The 18,194-nt window shown below is 40.2% G+C and overlaps 1 protein-coding gene across 4 annotated transcripts in view; it reads right to left on the bottom strand.

The window, feature by feature from the left end:
- The window catches only part of LOC134616257 (receptor-type tyrosine-protein phosphatase mu-like), a 156,409-nt gene that overhangs the window by 31,394 nt on the left and 106,821 nt on the right, over nucleotides 1-18,194 (bottom strand). For all 4 annotated transcript variants that reach the window (XM_063460984.1, XM_063460986.1, XM_063460985.1 and 1 more), the window contains 5 exons: nucleotides 10,731-11,038; nucleotides 8,296-8,376; nucleotides 7,636-7,662; nucleotides 4,293-4,486; nucleotides 66-153 (listed from right to left, as the gene is read on the bottom strand). In XM_063460984.1, the coding sequence (XP_063317054.1) occupies nucleotides 66-153; nucleotides 4,293-4,486; nucleotides 7,636-7,662; nucleotides 8,296-8,376; nucleotides 10,731-11,038 (698 nt within the window). The remainder of the gene's footprint in view (nucleotides 1-65; nucleotides 154-4,292; nucleotides 4,487-7,635; nucleotides 7,663-8,295; nucleotides 8,377-10,730; nucleotides 11,039-18,194) is intronic.

The raw sequence follows: 18,194 nt of genomic DNA, 5'->3' as shown, positions 1-18,194 counted from the left end.
CAATAAATCAGGCAGAAGAATGAGAACAAAAATTCATGAGCGTTGAGGAGGTGCTTTGTACACACATGCAATAATATTCCCATATCGGTTCTTCATGCGGTTCTCATCCTTCTTGGCAGAATCCCATGGCGCAGACTGTCCTTCAAAAAAGCTCTGAAAGGAGAGAAAACAGGACAGAGAGGGGGGGATGAAATATTGTGTCATGTGTGAACACTCCAAATGATAACCAGGCTAAAGAATACATTCTTTCTCTTTCAGCTCTACAAAACAGGAGGAAGTGAGCGCTGGCAACAGACACAGAAAGAGATAGATTCCCAGTGTTATTAGGCATGAAACACAGGGAGGATGGTGGATCCCGGGGAGTTGTGTCAAACAGCGAGTGCCATTAGGGCAGATGCAGCGGGTGTCACACTCAAACCTCTCCCCCTGTGCCGCTCTGCTGGGCGGAGCAACCGCGGCGGCTGTCTGTCTCCCTCATCTGAAGGACTCAATCAGCTCGTCGCGGGGAAAAATAAAGCCAGCTCATCGTCTACACATCAAAACTGCTCTGCTCAGATTACCCTCATGAAATATTTATCATCTCTCACTGGGGAGATTTCCATTCTGATGGCACACCAGGCACAATTAAGCCAAATTATGAAAATACATCTACACTGCCAGTCCACCGCTGTTCAGCAAGGGCGGGCGGGGCTGGCTCAGAGCGGACTAGCCTACAGAAAAACATGGTTTTCTGTCTTTTTGATAGTAAGCTAATGCACATTTGAAAAGTCAGGTAATACATTACGGGGCAGACCATCTGCAAATAAAGATTCAGGAACGTTTAACGGAGGTTAAAGAGACTGTTTGAGAGTTCCTTTTAGTGAGGAGTAGGAGGCATCGTCTTCAATCATCACTGCTCTAAGACTTGATGGCTCGATTCATCTCAGTGCTGTGGCAGGCAGCAGGCAGTTTGTCTAGCATATAAAGGCCTTTCAGAGACCACACAAGGACATATTCCTGTATGAAGTCCTAAGGATTAGTGATTTCACTGAGAAACAGCTTTAATATGCTAAAAATATGTTCCATCCTTCCAGTGAAGATGGAAGCATGTCCCAAAGATGGATTATAAAGGCCTCCTCCAGTGGCAGTATTTCTTGAGGAAATGCACAGGCCAATGTCGTGCTGTCGGTGTGAAGGATACAAGTCTAATATCAAGCCTGTAAGGACAAATCATCCTCAAGCACAAAGGCGTTACCTGGCAACTTTAAAATAGCTCTCTCTTAATCTGAGTGACCCCGCTACAGTCATATTCCTCCAGCCGTTATGATCATGAATTCTCATGGGGGTAAAATAATGAATGTCCCAAGAGGTAGAGATTACATGAAGGCTTTCAATTTAAAGGTTAAATGCACATAGAGGGAATAAATGGCTATTCGCCCGACGCGTATCAAAAAACAACTGAAGGCTCCACCTGTAAAAAGTATTTAGTAGCAAAAGGTATGTGATGAATTGTACTTTACTGCAGCTCGTCCGCAGGTAGTTTTTCACCTTCCTCAATTATTCCCACTGGCAGAGATCCAACTTAGTATGTTTTTAATTACAGGCTACCTGCTGCACTCCAGTCCCTGCACAGTTATTCTGCTATGCTGTTTCTTTGTCTGGAAATACTCAACCGTACGTGAAAAGCAGAGTAATTTCTGTGGATAGGGATAAAACATTTGACACAAAGTACACACCATGGCGAAGTAAAAAACAAAAAACAAACCAGAAACAAAAAAAATAAACAAAACATGGATGGTCGAACAGAAGCAGGAACGTTTAGTGAGTTGCTTCTGTATTAATTAATCTTTTACTATGTGAGAAGAGGAGGCTCATTCAGACTGACTAGTGTTCATTTGTGGTTGGAGCTTAAAGAATTTCAGGATTCTCACAGTAGGCTAGATACAACACATTTCTGTCGACATGAAACAGGCTGAACACAAGTGAAACAGTGACGACATGGGAGCATTACTGAAGCTGAAACTTGTTTCTGCTTCCTGTTTGCACGGCGAAACTGTGCACCCAGGTGCAGGAGGCTGGACATGCAAAATGCTTTGTTAGGTCTGTAACACACACGGCCTTATAAAGCTTTTACAAAGTATACAACATGGCTTTTGCAAAGTTTAAAGTGTTTATTGTGTCCCTTCTAATGGTAACATTCAATTTCCAGTCAATAAATCCACAAGGTAGCCTGAGCTTAGAATTAAATTTGGTACTTTGTTGGACTGGGTATATGATTGATCAGTCCATTTTAATTATACATTGGTATTCCATTTATCTTTCAAACTTCTGCACTTTTACTATAAAAATTCTGCTCTTAATAACTGATGGGGTATTAAGTATGCTTTTGAAAAGCTTTATAAACATCAGAATCAAGCTGCGGAGGATTTGTGGTGCTAACAATGTCTGACTAAGGGAAGAAAAAGCATTTCACTGTGACGCTAAAGAAAAAAGGTGAACAGAAAAATGTCACTGCTCTACATATTTCACCAACTGAACACTGTCAGATAATTTGATAATGCTGCATAACATCTGTTGGTAAATGCCCTTTTCAAACTAAATCCAAAAAAATGTGATATTTTAATCCCACAGGGTCTTAAAAATAGCCAGCAACCATTACTGATCCTGTCAGGTTTGTGATATAAATCTACAAGTCTAAAAAATAAATAAATAAACTCACAAAAAAAGTATTTTTCTTACCTCATTTATCTGATCCAAAGTTAACGTACAGAATAACAAGAAGCATGGGTCAGAGAGAGATATAGTACAGTGTAAGTCAACAGGTTTAGAGGTGCACTAAGCTCCAATCTCATCATGAAAAATAAACGGTTATAAAAAAAAAAAAAAAAAAAGGGCATTAACCTTAAGACAGATTGAGATAGATATATATATATATAAGACAGCAGTGGAACAAAACATACAAATGAATCGCTCTAGCCATGTGAGAATGAGCTCCCTTGCACACTTTAAGCACCCCACAGGACTTTTTGCAACAGCCTGTGGACAATAAGGTGACAGCAGGGTAAGCAGCCAGTTGTTCCATATTACGTCTCTATTGATCGACTGCTATTAATCCATGCAATGTTGGCCACGTGGACCCCAAACTCCCTTTATCCATAACGGATTAGACCCAGAAGGCAGCCCAAAGCACTCCAAACCCCTCAATGATCGGATGCTGAAGGTAGCAATGGGAGACGACGTTATTTCATTCCACAATCATGAATGGGATGTGGGGTGTTAATTACCAATAAATCTGACACGTAGCTGATGGAGAGAAGGCGGGAGATAAAGAGAAGAGGAAGGAAAGCAAGGAAGAAACACAGGAGGTATAGATAAGAAAGTAAGAGAAAGAAGTAAGCTGAGAACGTTAACAAATGTGAGGGTCGTTAAGAGAGAAGATGAGGACAGGGAACAGTGACAAAGAGGGTGTGTTGTATAAAAAGTAGCAGCAATAACGGCGAAATGTGACAAGAGGCCGAACTGATACGGATAATATATTGAAACTGAAGGATTTAGCTCGAAGCCAGTCTGTTACAACATGGCGTCGGGGCGAGTTGAGGATGACTGGTGTGGTGCTGAGGGACAGCAAGGAGGGCTGGAGTGCCGCCAAACCCTGCCAGACTCTAATGCGAGGAAATGAGAGTGATGCCCTTCTGGGGCAAAATCTTTTGTTTGGTGTCAGTAAGAAGCGCAGTGACAGATTACTGATGCTGTTGCGCGACAAGCAGTAGGCTACCAGTACCATGCAACAGCATAATCCGACCCGTTTCAGGTGAAGGAGGGGACGCGGTCTAACACAGGCAGTTTGTGCATTTCGCATTGGTCTACAGCTGAGTCTCCAAGGAGAATTGGGACAGCAGCTTTTGACCAAAAAAAAAAAAAAAAACAAAAAAAAACCCACCACACTCATGCACACAAAATACACAATCGCTGCAAACAACAAGGAACAGATGAACAACAAAACGAATCACACCGTAAACACACTGAGACAGGGTACATTAACAATTTATCATAAAAGTGCATCTGGGGAGAAACAAAACAGTTCTGCTGTGCGGTGCAAAACAGAGAGAGAGGCAGGCAGAAAAAAAGAGGGGAGAGAGAGAGACAGCGAAAGAGACATGGGGCTGTGCACCATAACACAGATGAGGCCTCGTATTAGGACTGATAAAAATTTCCATTCAAGAACCTCAGTGGAGATGTTACAAGTCTATCACCAGGCTTTATTTGGGTTTGCAACCTTAATGGTGGGAGGTGACAGCTGCGCTGCTTCCTACCTCGTACTCCTCCTTAAAGCCGTAGCCCTCTGCGCACTTCATCTGAGTGATGTGCTGGAGGAGGTCCGCCACGCGGATCGCCGGGTGCAGCTGACCCGTCTGGTACGGCACGTCGACGGGCTCCCGTTTCCTCAAGGAGTGAGTGTGCGACTGGACCAAGCTGCTTGTGTCGCTGCCCATGTTCTGACTCTCATCTGTGGGACACAAAGAGACAGAGAGGCCGGAGCAGGTCAGCAAGAGGAAATAGGAGCTAAAGTCACATCACAGGTCATCAATTTATCGCTGTAAGATACATACGGGTGACATAATGCTCGAAGCAGTAAATGAAAGTGGTTTCCTTTGAAGTTGTTTTACATATAAAGTTGATTTATCTAGCTTTAATGTTAGGTGTTCATATCTGACTTACAACTGTTCTCCTTAACAGATGGCACATTAGCTCATTTACTGGTTAGCATTATGTCACCACCCTCCAGATTGACCAACAACTCGACTAGTAATCTGTTTGTTATGGATGGTCACAACAACACAACATCATTGAGTAATAGAATGAGTCATGTGGTGGGAAGGTTTAGGTCCATCTGTCTCAGTGTGGCTGGAAAATACTGCACTGTACAGGAGTCCATCGCCATTTAAAAACAAGATCCTCTAAGTGAAACCCTTATGCTACAAGCTTTTAACATTGTTACCAGCAGTGGCTCTCAACTGTGAGAAACATTATACATTAATCATAAAAATCCCCATCAATGTGTTGTAAAAACAACAAGTTTTCCTTTAAAAAAAAATAAAATAAATAAAAATCTTTTTTTTTTTTTTTTTTTAACTGGCAGTACAACATGCTGGTTTGGGCTGAAGCTCATATTGAGAGTCAGACTCCATTCCAGCTCTTTCATACTGTAATCCAGTCAGTGGCAGACATGAGGCACAGATGCTGTGGGGAGCCAGCGGATGATGGAGGGTGTCCAAAAACATGGAGGAGGAGGATGTGAGGGGGTGCGGTGGGCCACAGTGAGCATGTTGCAGCAGGCACCTTCAGAAGCATCACACAGACACAGCGTGGATTCAACCCCTGCCACCCATACTTCCCCCAAAAATGAACAAAATAAGATAAAATAAAAACCAAACCTCAAATAAATAGAAAAAAAAACAAACAGAGAACCCAAGAGGGAAGCGGAGATGGGAGGAGAATGCATGTGGTGATGCTGCCATGGGGCACTGTGTTTGCTTTGACCATGCTAAGCTAATGGTGGCTTGGTGGCACGGTACGGAAGGGTGGTGAGATGCTAACATGTCCACTTGTCATGCAATAAATGTCGTAATGCCCGTGTCAGAAGCAGCCTCTCACTGTCGGCATGCTGTCTGAGTAAACACCGTCTCCTTCCCCCAACCCAGGGCCCACTTGGGAAAACTTACCATTAATGGGCACTTTTTAGATAGCAGATACATAAGAGGTTACGTATGTAAAGAGAAAGAGAGGAGAAGAAACAGGAGAGAGGGGATAAGCAACAATCCAGCATGAGAACCTGTTACAGTAGTGTTTGAGCTACTCTACAGGGCAAGATCACATGCCTTCTCAGTTCAAACTGCCTTGGTATAAAAGCCTAGTCAAGGGGGATGTTGAGTGGATGGATGGGGCAATTTCAACAGTGCAAGACAAAAAAAAAAAATAGAAAAAATAAAAACAAAATAAAACAAGGAAGTCATGGATTCAAAAGGGAAAAAAAAATAATGATCGTCTTTGAAAAAAAAAGAAGAAGCTGCAATTGTTTCAGATCGCCGACTTGCATACGCTAATGAAGCTAATTATTTTTTTAAGCGTTCTGACATTTTGAATTTCTCTCTAATTGCTATAATTTTATTTCCATTTGTGCTTGGGGGGGTAACACCTGTATTTGTGCCATTTTCGTTCTCTCTTTTTTTTTTTTTTTTTTTTAAATTAGTGCGCGATGAAATCAGAAATGCAACCGATACTCTGATCTAATCAGTTTTGATCATTAACCTCGAATGCTGAGACAATGCCGTGACTGAATGTGTCACAAACCGAAAGCATGTAACCTTTTCTGGCTGCTGTAATTTTATGTTAATCGTTTCACGCTTCATTAAATGCGGAACTAACATAAGCAGCTGTCACAAAAGCGGTGATGAAAGACACTGCTTTAAGTTGCACTAATGTGAAAAGGAAAAAAAAACAAAAAACAACAACTGTTCAAGTTGCCTACTTAAAAATGCAGCAGTGGTGCTTGTGGTGAAGCTGGAGTCGAGCTGCTTATTGCATCTTTCTTTTTGTCCTTGAGTATTAAATTATTACACTCCTAGTGCCCCACTTAGTAGCTACTTTGCGGGCTTCGCTGGTAGAAATGCATCTGCTCGTGTAAGATGCCGCACTTTGGGCTGTTGTGCATCTTCAACAAAGGCCAGTAATAATTAACAGGAGAACAAAATGCTTTTTTATAATTCTATTTTATCACTGAACAAGATGAATAAACACTGGAAAAAACAAAACAAAACAAAACAAAAACAAGTAGGTCAATAGCAGTTAGCCAAAGGCAGAGGGAGCGACATTAAAAAGAATAATAGAAAAGGTTGTCGTTTCAGAGGGGAGGGGAGGAAGGGAGTTTAATGCATAGTGAGGAGAGAGGGGAGGGGAGGGGAGGGCAGCACAGCTAATGCTAGACTTTAAATGTTCAGACTCAACGCATCCTGCTTTTGGAAGTTCTGGTTAAAGGTGGAGAGGGTTGTGGGGGCTAAGTGAGAGCGTTTTTGGGCCTCCCTCTCACACAGTTTTTGCCCGTTGTGTCTCAGTGCAGCTGCTACGGCTCCAGCATGCTGTCGCCTCAGTTGCCGGGGCAAACTGCCCCCCGCCCCCGTTGCCCCTCTTAGACACTCCCCCACATCCAGTCCACATGTCTGTCCATGCATATGAGAGGTCAAACACGTATGTGACATCACACGCACGACACGCAATGCGGATGGGATGGAGTGAAGCCAGCCTCAGCCCAGGAGAGCCCCTCGTTGGACAGGAAGGGAGAGGAGGAGGAGGGGGGAAGAAGTTAGGGAAGGGTGGAGGAATAGGAGACGAGGAGGAGACGGGGAAGCAGCAGGCAGGTATGGAAGTGAGGAAGCCATCTTTAGTAAAAGAGCCATCCAAAAAAAAAAAAGAAAAAAAAAAAAAAGAATGAAACAAAAAAATAATACATAAAATAAATAAAAAATTGTGCTTTTCTTTGGCCTCACAGTTAGGTGTTCAAACAGCATTCTTACAAATGTAATGCACGGTCATTTTCTCTAGCATAGAGATAAGAATAAATACTCAACAGCAATGGCAAAAGGAAAAATTGTGTCTCACCTAAGATAGCAGTTGGCACAAAGGGATCTGCTCAAACCCCCAAACAATCGCAGAAGTTGGAGGAGGAAAGAGAGTTGCAGTAAATTAAAGATAACGCACAAAAATAACATGAACAGAAATTAATGGACAGCTTTTTGGTTTCTTGCCAAGCAGCATAACAAGAAACCGATCATATTTTAAATTCAAGCTAATTATACAGTAACTTTAGTTGATTATAAATCTAGCTGCCCTTTACCCCATTTAATCAATGAGCTGTGATCTGATTACATAAGACACTCAATTATGGATATTATTTGGGATAAACTGAAGTCATAATTAAACTGCTAAAATCCATCTTGGCAAAGTGATATAAAACATAACCAGAAATGTAGCAGAGTGTAAAGCCATCTAAAGTTAATCTAGCTGCTTTCTCATTTGTAAAATCGTTTTCTAATTTTTAAAGCAACTCTATTAGGTAAATTCATACCACACATTACAGAAATAGGCTGTAATTTACATTAAAAAAGAGCCCATAAAACTTCATCTCTTATTTATTTATTGTGGCGTTTCTATTTTTTCCCCATTTCATTTCATCATTTGTTAAAAGCACCGCTTAGGCTGTGCAGTAAGCACTTCTGTGTTGACATACTGGATTATAACGAGGAAATAGAGTATGTTTACCTGGGTAGTATGAGTTGGTGGGGATAGAAGTACTGAGAGTGTTGGCTTTTGGTAGTGTGAAGGACGACGGTGATGATCCAGCTACAGATGGGGGGGGAGGGAACAGAACAAAAGGCATTAATAGTCTAATCTAGAGTTATTAATCGTGGAAGCAACTCCCACTGTAGTAAAATTCCAGTGTAATAATGCACTTTACAAGTCTTGCTTTTGAAATTTGCATGTACTATAAAGGATCACGTTGAGGTTTCTGACTTACCCTGTGGGAAAAGCTACTTTAAGTACACAAATAAAATTCCTTTCACATCTACTAAATTGTGATGGGAGCAGAAATCTAGGAGACCTTGACGAAATTAAATGGAAACTGCACTGGCGACATCAAAAGAAGTAGGTGAGAAAATATGTGGCTTTGTGTTTTGGGCTGAGCCGTGCAAAGCACACAAGTATGAGAAATAAACTGCACTTAACCTCGTGGAGTCGAGGTTGATTTGGTTGATTTTGCAGACTTTGCGTGCAATCCTTTTCGTCATTTTTCTGGTTCTTTAAAACAGCCTAATGCATTATGCATGCTGCTGTGTTTTTACGGCACACACCAAGCTACAAGTTGCTACAAGTCGCTTCTTATTTTGTCAATTTCACAAAGCCAGAGGCCGCAAGGAACCTGCATTACATTCAAAATAATAAAGCTTTCCTTTAAAAATCCTCATGTCTAAATTATGATCAATATTAGTAAACATAGATTATGAAATCTATTCTTTCTCATTTATAGACACAAAATTAATTTTGAAAAGTTTGAAAAGTAAAAATGAAAAACGAGTTAAAAAAAAGTAAGTTTAACTTGCACATTTTTTCCAAGTCTTCTAAAGTCCATGAATGCCTGCAAATCTCCAAAAGCATTAATAATTCAGTTTTTAAAGCTACTTTTAAAAAAACAGTTAAAGATCAGTCAGTTGCTTTAAAGATATCATCATTAGGTAGCTTGACATTGAGATAGAGCAAAGGGGCCAGCGTAGAACAATAGTCACACAAACCATGGAGGAAGTGACATTTACTCCTAAGACTGTCATTTTCTCCTCATGCAACGTCAACAGAAATGCTACGCCGACGGGGTTTACGCAGGCAGTATGTTCAGGACTATAATCTGTCAGCGATGATGTTTTGAGCCAAAACGACACGACCGACAATAACGTAAGGTCACGGAGTGTGAGAGGGCTTTCAACTGACAGGCAAAGTGAGAAATAATGCATTTAAATCATTTGCGCTGGCAGACAGAGGGGCCAGATTTGAACATCGACACTAACAGACAGTTAATCAAGGTCAAAGCATCTTTGGGGCTCAGCCCCTGCAGGGGTGTGGAGACAGAAGCTGCTGTGCAGTTTTAATCTGATGGTTTTGACTGGGATTATACTAGGTCAAGCCCTGGGTGCAGACTTAGCCGAGCCGTCCATCAACAAAGTATTAGCTTTAACCTGGGACAGAGAAAATGAACAGGTTATCACACCAGAGCCCATCTAGTACGTGCTGTGTGTTTCTGTCATGAACTGGAAACAGCATGAGTTTGGGACCTCGTGACGGATTTCTTGGAGCTCTAATGTCTGCTGATAAGCTTTAAGGTCAGCGTTGGGATTTCAAGAAGTCTTGAATATTGATCTCAATACAAGACTCACTTCAGGCTATTAACATGTGTTTGGACGACCATTTCTGCAACTGAACTAGCGTGGGCATTAGTGACAGTTAGCTGAAATGGTAAGTTTGCAGATTTCAGAGGAATTTTAATTAATTTAACAAAAATTAATTAGAGAAACTGAAGCAATTTAAAAGGAAATGTTTGAAAAGGGTGGATGAAACCCTCGAGGGGTTCTAAAGAAGGAAGTTTCCACTAGAGAGGAAAAAAAGAAACAATTTGATCAAAATCATATCAAAAGATGTTTATATCCAATTCTCTTCTGCTGAGTTGAAACAGCAGTTTCCCTGTAGAGGGACAATGGGCAGTTTCACAAGAGCCATAAAGTAATGTCATTTATGTTGACTAAAAATATTGCGTATTAAAGCAAAAATAATCCCTAATGTTAAGATTGTTCATTAAAAATTTATTTTATACACTTTTTTCTTATATTATTGAGAAAAAGTTGCACCGCCTTGTATCACCACTTAGTTCTGATACCAGCATTATTAAGGACAAATGCAAGGATGTCTTTTGTAACGTCAAAACTCCAATAACATGACTTCAGGTCTTTTTCTTGAAAATATTTCTAAATCAACAGTTCATTGGAAAGCAGACCAAGGAAAACATTTTCAGGTTTTCCCAGGTTGAATATTTCCTGTGCAGCCAAGTCTGATTTCTTTCCCACCTGACCAAACCTAATAAATTGCTTCCACCCTGCTCTGTGAGTGTAACCGCGTAAAAAGGGAGGTATGCCGATGTGGGGCCGTCTTACCTCGGCCGTTAAGAGTGAGGGCGCACTCGCTGCGGCCGTTGAGCGTGAGCGCGCACTCGCTGCGGCCGTTGAGCGTGAGCGCGCACTCGCTGCGGCCGTTGAGCGTGAGCGCACACTCGCTGCGGCCGTTGAGCGTGAGCGCACACTCGCTGCGGGTGTTCAGCGTATGGTTGTGTGTGTCCATGAAGGACAGTGCTTCGTCACAGTTGGTGCCCTGCTCTGTGTAGCTCTTGTCCATCGAGTTGACCATCACTGTCATCTCCTGGCGTGTGCTGCTCAGTGTCTCCTTGCGCTTCTTGGCCAGTTTCCTTCAAAGAGGAGACAAATAAAAACGATCAGGCAAAAACAGAAATGACACAGCTTACCATTGATCTGATATGAAGTTCGTAGGGATGACTCATTCATATAATGAGATGGGTGAGCTAATGTGCCCTGAGCTGTGGTCACATTAGGTTTCATTAGGAACCAGATGTTTTTTCCCCAAGCAGTGAAACATGAATCCTGGAGAATGTGCAAAGGTGTGACTCTCTAACCCAAATACATCAGGCCCTGATGATTTAAAATTAGCTGGAGTATTTTGGGGTGAAAGAATTAGAGATGTGAACAGTGAACTGAAACAGTCAACCTGCTTTTATTGACCTACTTTGAGTTGATGCGCTAGAGCCTACGAGCAATCTGTCCCTGATCAAACACCATTAATGCACAGTGTACAAAACCTGTGTGCACAAATCCACATACTGTACGTGCACACGCATTGGTTTTACCCAAAGAACAAACAAATTCAACCTCCACTCAAATACAAAAGACCTTTTGCTGTTTTGACTGCAGTAAAAAAAAAATATCCTTGAACAGACAACCATATGACATACTTAGTGTTTTAATGCAATTCTGTATACGTTTATTAAATTTCATATGCAGTTTTACCATTTATTGGATGCCTTTATGTACTAACATACCATCATATCAAGTTACCATCGTGCAAGTGTTAGCCATGTGCTCCAATCATTTTTTTTATGTTACACCCCCCATTCCACCCATGTATGAAAGGTTCTGGCTCCAACTGGAAAACATGGCACCCAACAGAAAGCTATTCTTTATGCCCCAGTTTGGCTCAAATTCAAAGCAGTGTCAACCTAGCATCATATGCTACGCTGTCTCTTTATATCCAGTCTGTGATGCTGAAACACTAAAGTAATATATGGTGCTAAACATCATCGTGCATGACTGTGATTATGAGCATGTTGTATTACTGATATCAGCAGTTATGTCACCACTATGCTTCACTATGCTCACAGCTGGTAGTACAGCTCGACCGATATAGGATTTTTAAAACCAACACTGATATTTAGTGATTTAAAAACATGATATTTTGGCCAATATTTCTTTTCGATCTGAGAATGCAGTTTAAAACAAAACTTTTTTATAGTTACTACTCATGGATTACTTGTTTACGCTGGATCAGCTGGTTGTTGTGCTTGTTCCAAACAGGTATTGCTAACATGAGAACTGCAAAGCGCCCTCTTGGTGGAAAGACTATACAACATCCCTCCATGTTTGAAGGGTGTTCTCATGTCTCTGCTTTTAAAATTTAGTTTATCCGATGCTAATAAATGAGTATACAGTTGACGAATAGCTATTATCCACTGATATATCAGTCAGGCTGTAGCTGCAAGCACAGCTGTAGAATTTTTTCCTTTTTAAGAAGTGAAACAATTAATTTTGATGAGCTGTGTTAAAAAAGAAAACTGTAAAAAGTAATTTAAACATGATGCGGTGTGATGAACCACTTGTGCTTACTTATTCCTCAACTCATTCTTATTTCCATTCTGGGTATTATAAATACAGAGGAATTAAATGACAATATGTATTTCTGGAATCAGTGTGCTGCACCTTCTATGTGTATGAAACAATTTTATACAATTTAAATATATAGATATATAAAAAAGTTGGACTTTTCATCTGTTCCAAACAAAGATTCAACAGCCGACCTTGACCTTTGACTTCCTTGATTAAAAAGGATATTCACATAAGCGAATCACATGATCACCTGGATGAGTTAACTTTCCTATAATTCCACAAAAGATGAACTACAAAGGAATGGCAAACAGCTAGAGTGGGAACATACTGCAGCAACAGCCATATCTGATGCCTGCCACTGCTCCGTAGCTGGAGGGGAGCAAGTAGTGTAAGAATTAACTATGGCAGCCCTCACACTGATCCTCGCACTTTGTTACTCTCTGCGTGACCCCTCTGCCTATTTGGATTGCAGTCTCTCTCACGGACAACTGCTGTCTAATGATGCACTCCTGCTGCTTTGTTTTCGCAAATCTCCTCTGTTTATTCAATTTTGTCGCCGTCTCATGCCATATGGCAACAGGCCCCCACTGCCTTCAAACAGTCATTTGCTCTGAAGCCCGCGACGTGAGGCTAATAGTGGATCCGTTCTTCAGAAAGCAAAGTGACAAATTAGTGACATTTGTGTCTGCTGGACCCACTTTTTGTCTTTAATCTGCAATTAGAGCTGGGAACAAAATACCAGTGTTGTCTCTTTTTTTCCCCATTATAGCTTCATATTGCAATAAGGAAGAGTGAGGATGGCAGGGGGATGCATATACCCCAGGCAATATTAAGACAGATTCGGCACTGTGTGCACTCATGGAGAAGACTATTAAGAACAACTATAATCCAGGTTTTAATACTGTATCACTGTTCTTATTTCTGAGCCTGCTAAATCTTGGATTTCCTCTTTCCTGGCCTGTGGAACAGTTGAAGAGAGAGCGCTGAAGATAAACGAGGCTGCACAGACTCCAGTGCCAAAATGAGAAAAGCACCAGCAATACTGGGATGTTTGCAAGGCACCGTGGGTGTTTGATGAAGATTAATTGGCATGCTATTGTTTCCTCATTTGTAAGAAGGGAAAAATTAATGATAGATGACTAGATTACAGGGTCTGATATGATGAGAGAGATAGTATAAGGAAGTGTATAGTGGAGTGTTTTTGCGTGTTGATGAATGTGACCATTTATTGTATCCCTGGAGAGTTGGAGTAAAGCTGCACATGGAACAATGTCAACAAAAAAATGATAGTGATTGCTTGCAGGCATGCCCAACAATAAAATCCAAAATAAATGTGCATATGGGAGGGGGCTGAGACATACAGATGGCAGAGGTGTTTGTAGAAGTAAAGACAGTGCAAACACTCCAGGTAACTATATCAGGCAACTCTCATTAGAGAGATTGTCTTTGGTTCAGTACATGACAAGCCTGGCATATCTAGGATCTAAATGAGCACAGCTCCCAACTCCGTGAGTTCAGCTACAACAAAAAGGAAGCGGCACAAATTTTATGTCTGCAAATGTTTGCCAGAATGTGTGTTCTGTGGGAGGTGACGCTGTTGCGACTTCTAAAACAAGAGCTTCAAAACCTCAAGCTCAGCATGGTCGGCCTCATTTCAGCATCAGATCAGCCTAAACCTTTTGACACTGGGACAAAGAAGGCTTCATTAAAAGATCCACACACACATCCGCGGTGGATGAGTGTGTGCGCACGTTTTAGTTGACTGACATCCAGCTGGGAGGGGCAACAGAAGCATCTTTGATTAACCCAGTGGGGGCATTTCGGTAGCTGTTTGTACCGAATCTCATTTCAAACTTCTCTCCATCTACAAAGCAAACTTCCATAAGGTTGTCGTATCTATCTGTAAAAGTATTAGGATCAAAAACAGACTTAATATTGTTCATTGAATGTTCAATTCATTTCAATTACTCTATCAAGTCTGAAAAAACGTAAACAATGACGGGGCCTCTTCATTAAATTTTCTAAGGGGCCCTTTATCTATAGAAACTAAAAAAGAATGAAACAACAAAAACACAGAAGCAGCACACGGTGCTTCTGCTCCTACTCATTTAGCAACCAAAACAACATAATGACAAATAAAGCTAGAAAAAACATGGTAGGTACTGCTGCTTTTCTGGGCACAGGCTATTTTTACAAAAGAGATTCTTAATCTCAATGGTTTCATTCAAGGCTAAGCAGACATCATTGGTTAAAAAAAAAAAAAAAAAAAAAAAAAAAAAGAGGGTATATTAAAAAATATTCACCAACTGTTAGTAAATATAACTGATTAGCCATAATACCTGAACCAAATAGCTCATTACCATTGCATATATAAAAGTACACATCCAAACATTACATAACTATATTCCTTGATATGAATGGCCCGTTTCATCAGGAGACACTTGATATGAATGAGCATGGCAAAGAGTTCAAGGTGTTTACTTCCCAAGATGAAGCATTTGAGAGATGTGCTGGAAAAAGTAAGTCCGACTGATGGGACTTTGAAACTTCACATAATGCTTAAAAAACACTATTAGCACTTCAGCCTTTTCCTCCCTAATACGGACCCACGTCAACATGCAACACATTTGCATAATGCCCGTCTAGATGCTGGGTGGTGCGCCCTAAACAAAGCTAATAAGCAGCTGTCTAAAAGTGTGCCATTTTTATTTACTAGCTCAAGCCACTCTGCTAGCACTAAAATGTCCCAGTCACAAGCAAGCCACTCCGACTATAGTGGATTAGTTTTATTTTTAAAGGCACTCTCCAGAAAACAATAGCAAAATTGTTATTGTTAGCCTGTGCTATTTTCTGAACTCATGCTTAACTGAACTGCAGCAAACATCTAAACGTCACAGCCAATGCTCTTGCCTACATTTTGCTAAGGTATGGTAAGGTGAAACAAAGGGGACACATACATTACTAGGCAGGTGGTTTTAATGTTGTAGCTGAACAGCGTATATTACCTATCCATCTATCCAGCCACTTATCTATCTCACCTGTCACTGGTTGAAATATACCAGTTTATCAACAAAATTTTTGTTTAAATTTTCAAAAAATACCAGTTTTTAATAGACAAACTACATTCACACCATTTCCAAAACCTATAGTGGCCATTTTTTACTATGCTGGATGAACAGATGTTTTGTGTCTCCCCGTTTTATAATGTATCTATCATTTAAACTCCATCATTCCATGCTTGACATCCTTTCGGCCTGCTCGAGGTGCTCTTCCTCATCAACATGCAGAGCTTGTAGGTGCAAAACTCTGCAAGGCTTGTACCAATTAATGTGATTCTTGCTACATGTTCGACTTGTAAGGTTTAATGAAGGTGTTTGCCCTGAGCACATTGTGTTATACATTGTACATTTAGCAGGCCTCCTATTCTGACATCGAGTGCAGTGCGGATGACTATGAAAAATGAGATTTATGAAGATTCGGGACAATGATTTATACGTCTCCATATGTGTCTTTCCCATTTTGCTGTATGAAGGAATCCATATAGTTATTACAGTTTATCAAAATACCAACTATTTAGAGCTTACTCTCTCGTTTGTAAATACAATGTTGCGAGACAGATTGGTATTTTGGCAGGGAAAGTGGCGTGCAGGTTGCTTTATTATTTACCAACAATAAACAGTCACTATGCATCTATTATCATTGATAGATTAACATATTAGCAGTATTTTTTTGTTGGAGTTGTGCCGTTTGGTGCAGACTGTGTTGTAGAGCTGAGGGGAATTACAGTTGGATACAATATTTAATCAAATTTTAAACTATAAAATCTGTCATAAAATAATTGCTGCAACATTATTTTTTTTTATTTTTTATTTATTTATTTTTTATATATATATATATATATATATATATATATATATATATATATATATATATATATATATAAATGCTTTATGCAAACAAAACTAAAGGGCAGGCTGTGCAGCTTGTGAGGTGGATTTTGAAATTTAAGCACCAACAGTATTTAATGTCATATTTAGTTAAAGATCATCATTGGTTTGGCACATTAAACTGATATATTGTAATATATTTGTATAGTAACAAAGATAAAACATCTTTCTTTTTTAATTGTTTAAAAATAGTCATTTGCTTTTTTCTTCGATGAAGAAGTGTAAAGAGACACGTTAAGTTTCACATGTTACATGCTCAGTGTAACAACACCCAACTACGCTTATTGCACCATGCCAATTGATCTCAACTGTCCCCACCAGCAGCAGGCACAGCGGCCGGTATGACCACTTGATTAAAGAACGGTCATATATTTGATCACACATGTAACCGCATTGCTAATGAGCACTGTGATTGATGTGCTGCGTGTTAGCCCTCCCAGCCACCTCTGGCAATATACCTAAAGTGCATATTTTGGCGAGTGCAGTACGCTCTCATGCCTTTAAAAGACTTTGATGAATGCATGAGAGCATTAATGGTTTTCATCAATTGTAGAGGTGTTGCAAGCTCATAGCAGACAGATGAATTTCAGAGACTGCTCAAGTGGAGGTTGTCTAAAAATGCAGTCTTTTATTAAGTTGACAATAGAAACCTTGGAAATATTGAGCATATTAGTTATATTTGTTTGTTAGCTGGGCTTGGACTGCTTGAGGATAATGGTAGTAAGGAATAAAAGGCGTATAAAGCCTCCCTACACAACACCTCAGCAGTGAGATGCAACTTTTCAGCTTTCACATAACTCCAGGAAAAAAATAAATAATTAAGAGTTCTTCCCAATTAGCTGACATGAATATGCACTTCCCTCATGGGAAATGCTTTGTTCCATTCTAGCTTCTCTGACATATGACACGAAAGATATACACAGGAGGGGGGCAGACTGGGAGCCGTACTATTGATTCAAACATTTTCCATTTTAAATACCAGCTACTCATTACCCACAGCTGCATCACACACATTGCCTAGTAAAGAAGGCCTAGTGTTTAACATCCTTATGCATTTAACTGATGACCTATTATAACTTTCGATAACATATGATAACAAAAAACTAAAAAGTTAGTCAAATCATTAATTTTTTGTCATTTGAATATTACTCTCTGAATGTGTATTATATTCTTTAGCAACTGAAGAATAAATATGCATTCTGTAAGAAAATGTTCTGAGGCTTTTGCAGCATTGTAGATGATTCATTGTAGCAGTTGTGCAGAGGTGAAGTACTTGTTACAATGAACCTGTGAAGGAGTTAAAATATGGGGGAAAAAAAAGTATACCTCTCTTTCTTTCTCTCTGTATCGATATCTATATTAAAAAAACTTTTTCCTCTAGTATTATGTATGCCTATATTGCAGTATAAACAGCACATTTTCTCAAGGGGACCATTAATCCTTCTTTACTAGCTGCATATCATGTTGCCATCTTGACACTTTTAGAGGGGAGTCACAACATTTGGCATCCCGCTATCACCTCACTGCCACAGAAATCAACACTAAGGGAAATGATAAAATGCCTATTTGAAGGGATTTTCCAAAAGCTTTTAACATGGGCTGTCTTCTAAACACATCCAGTAAACTGGTGGAATGTGTTAATTTAAGTGACCTGGAACCTGGCAATCAGAGCAAACATGCCATACAATAAAGTGCATTTATTAAAAAGTCCTTTAAACCA

The sequence above is a fragment of the Pelmatolapia mariae genome, linkage group LG18 (assembly GCF_036321145.2).
Source record: "Pelmatolapia mariae isolate MD_Pm_ZW linkage group LG18, Pm_UMD_F_2, whole genome shotgun sequence".
Classification (NCBI taxonomy): Eukaryota; Metazoa; Chordata; class Actinopteri; order Cichliformes; family Cichlidae; genus Pelmatolapia; species Pelmatolapia mariae.
The sequence above is the reverse complement of the archived record's forward strand: the minus strand, read 5'-3'. Positions and strand labels throughout refer to the sequence as shown.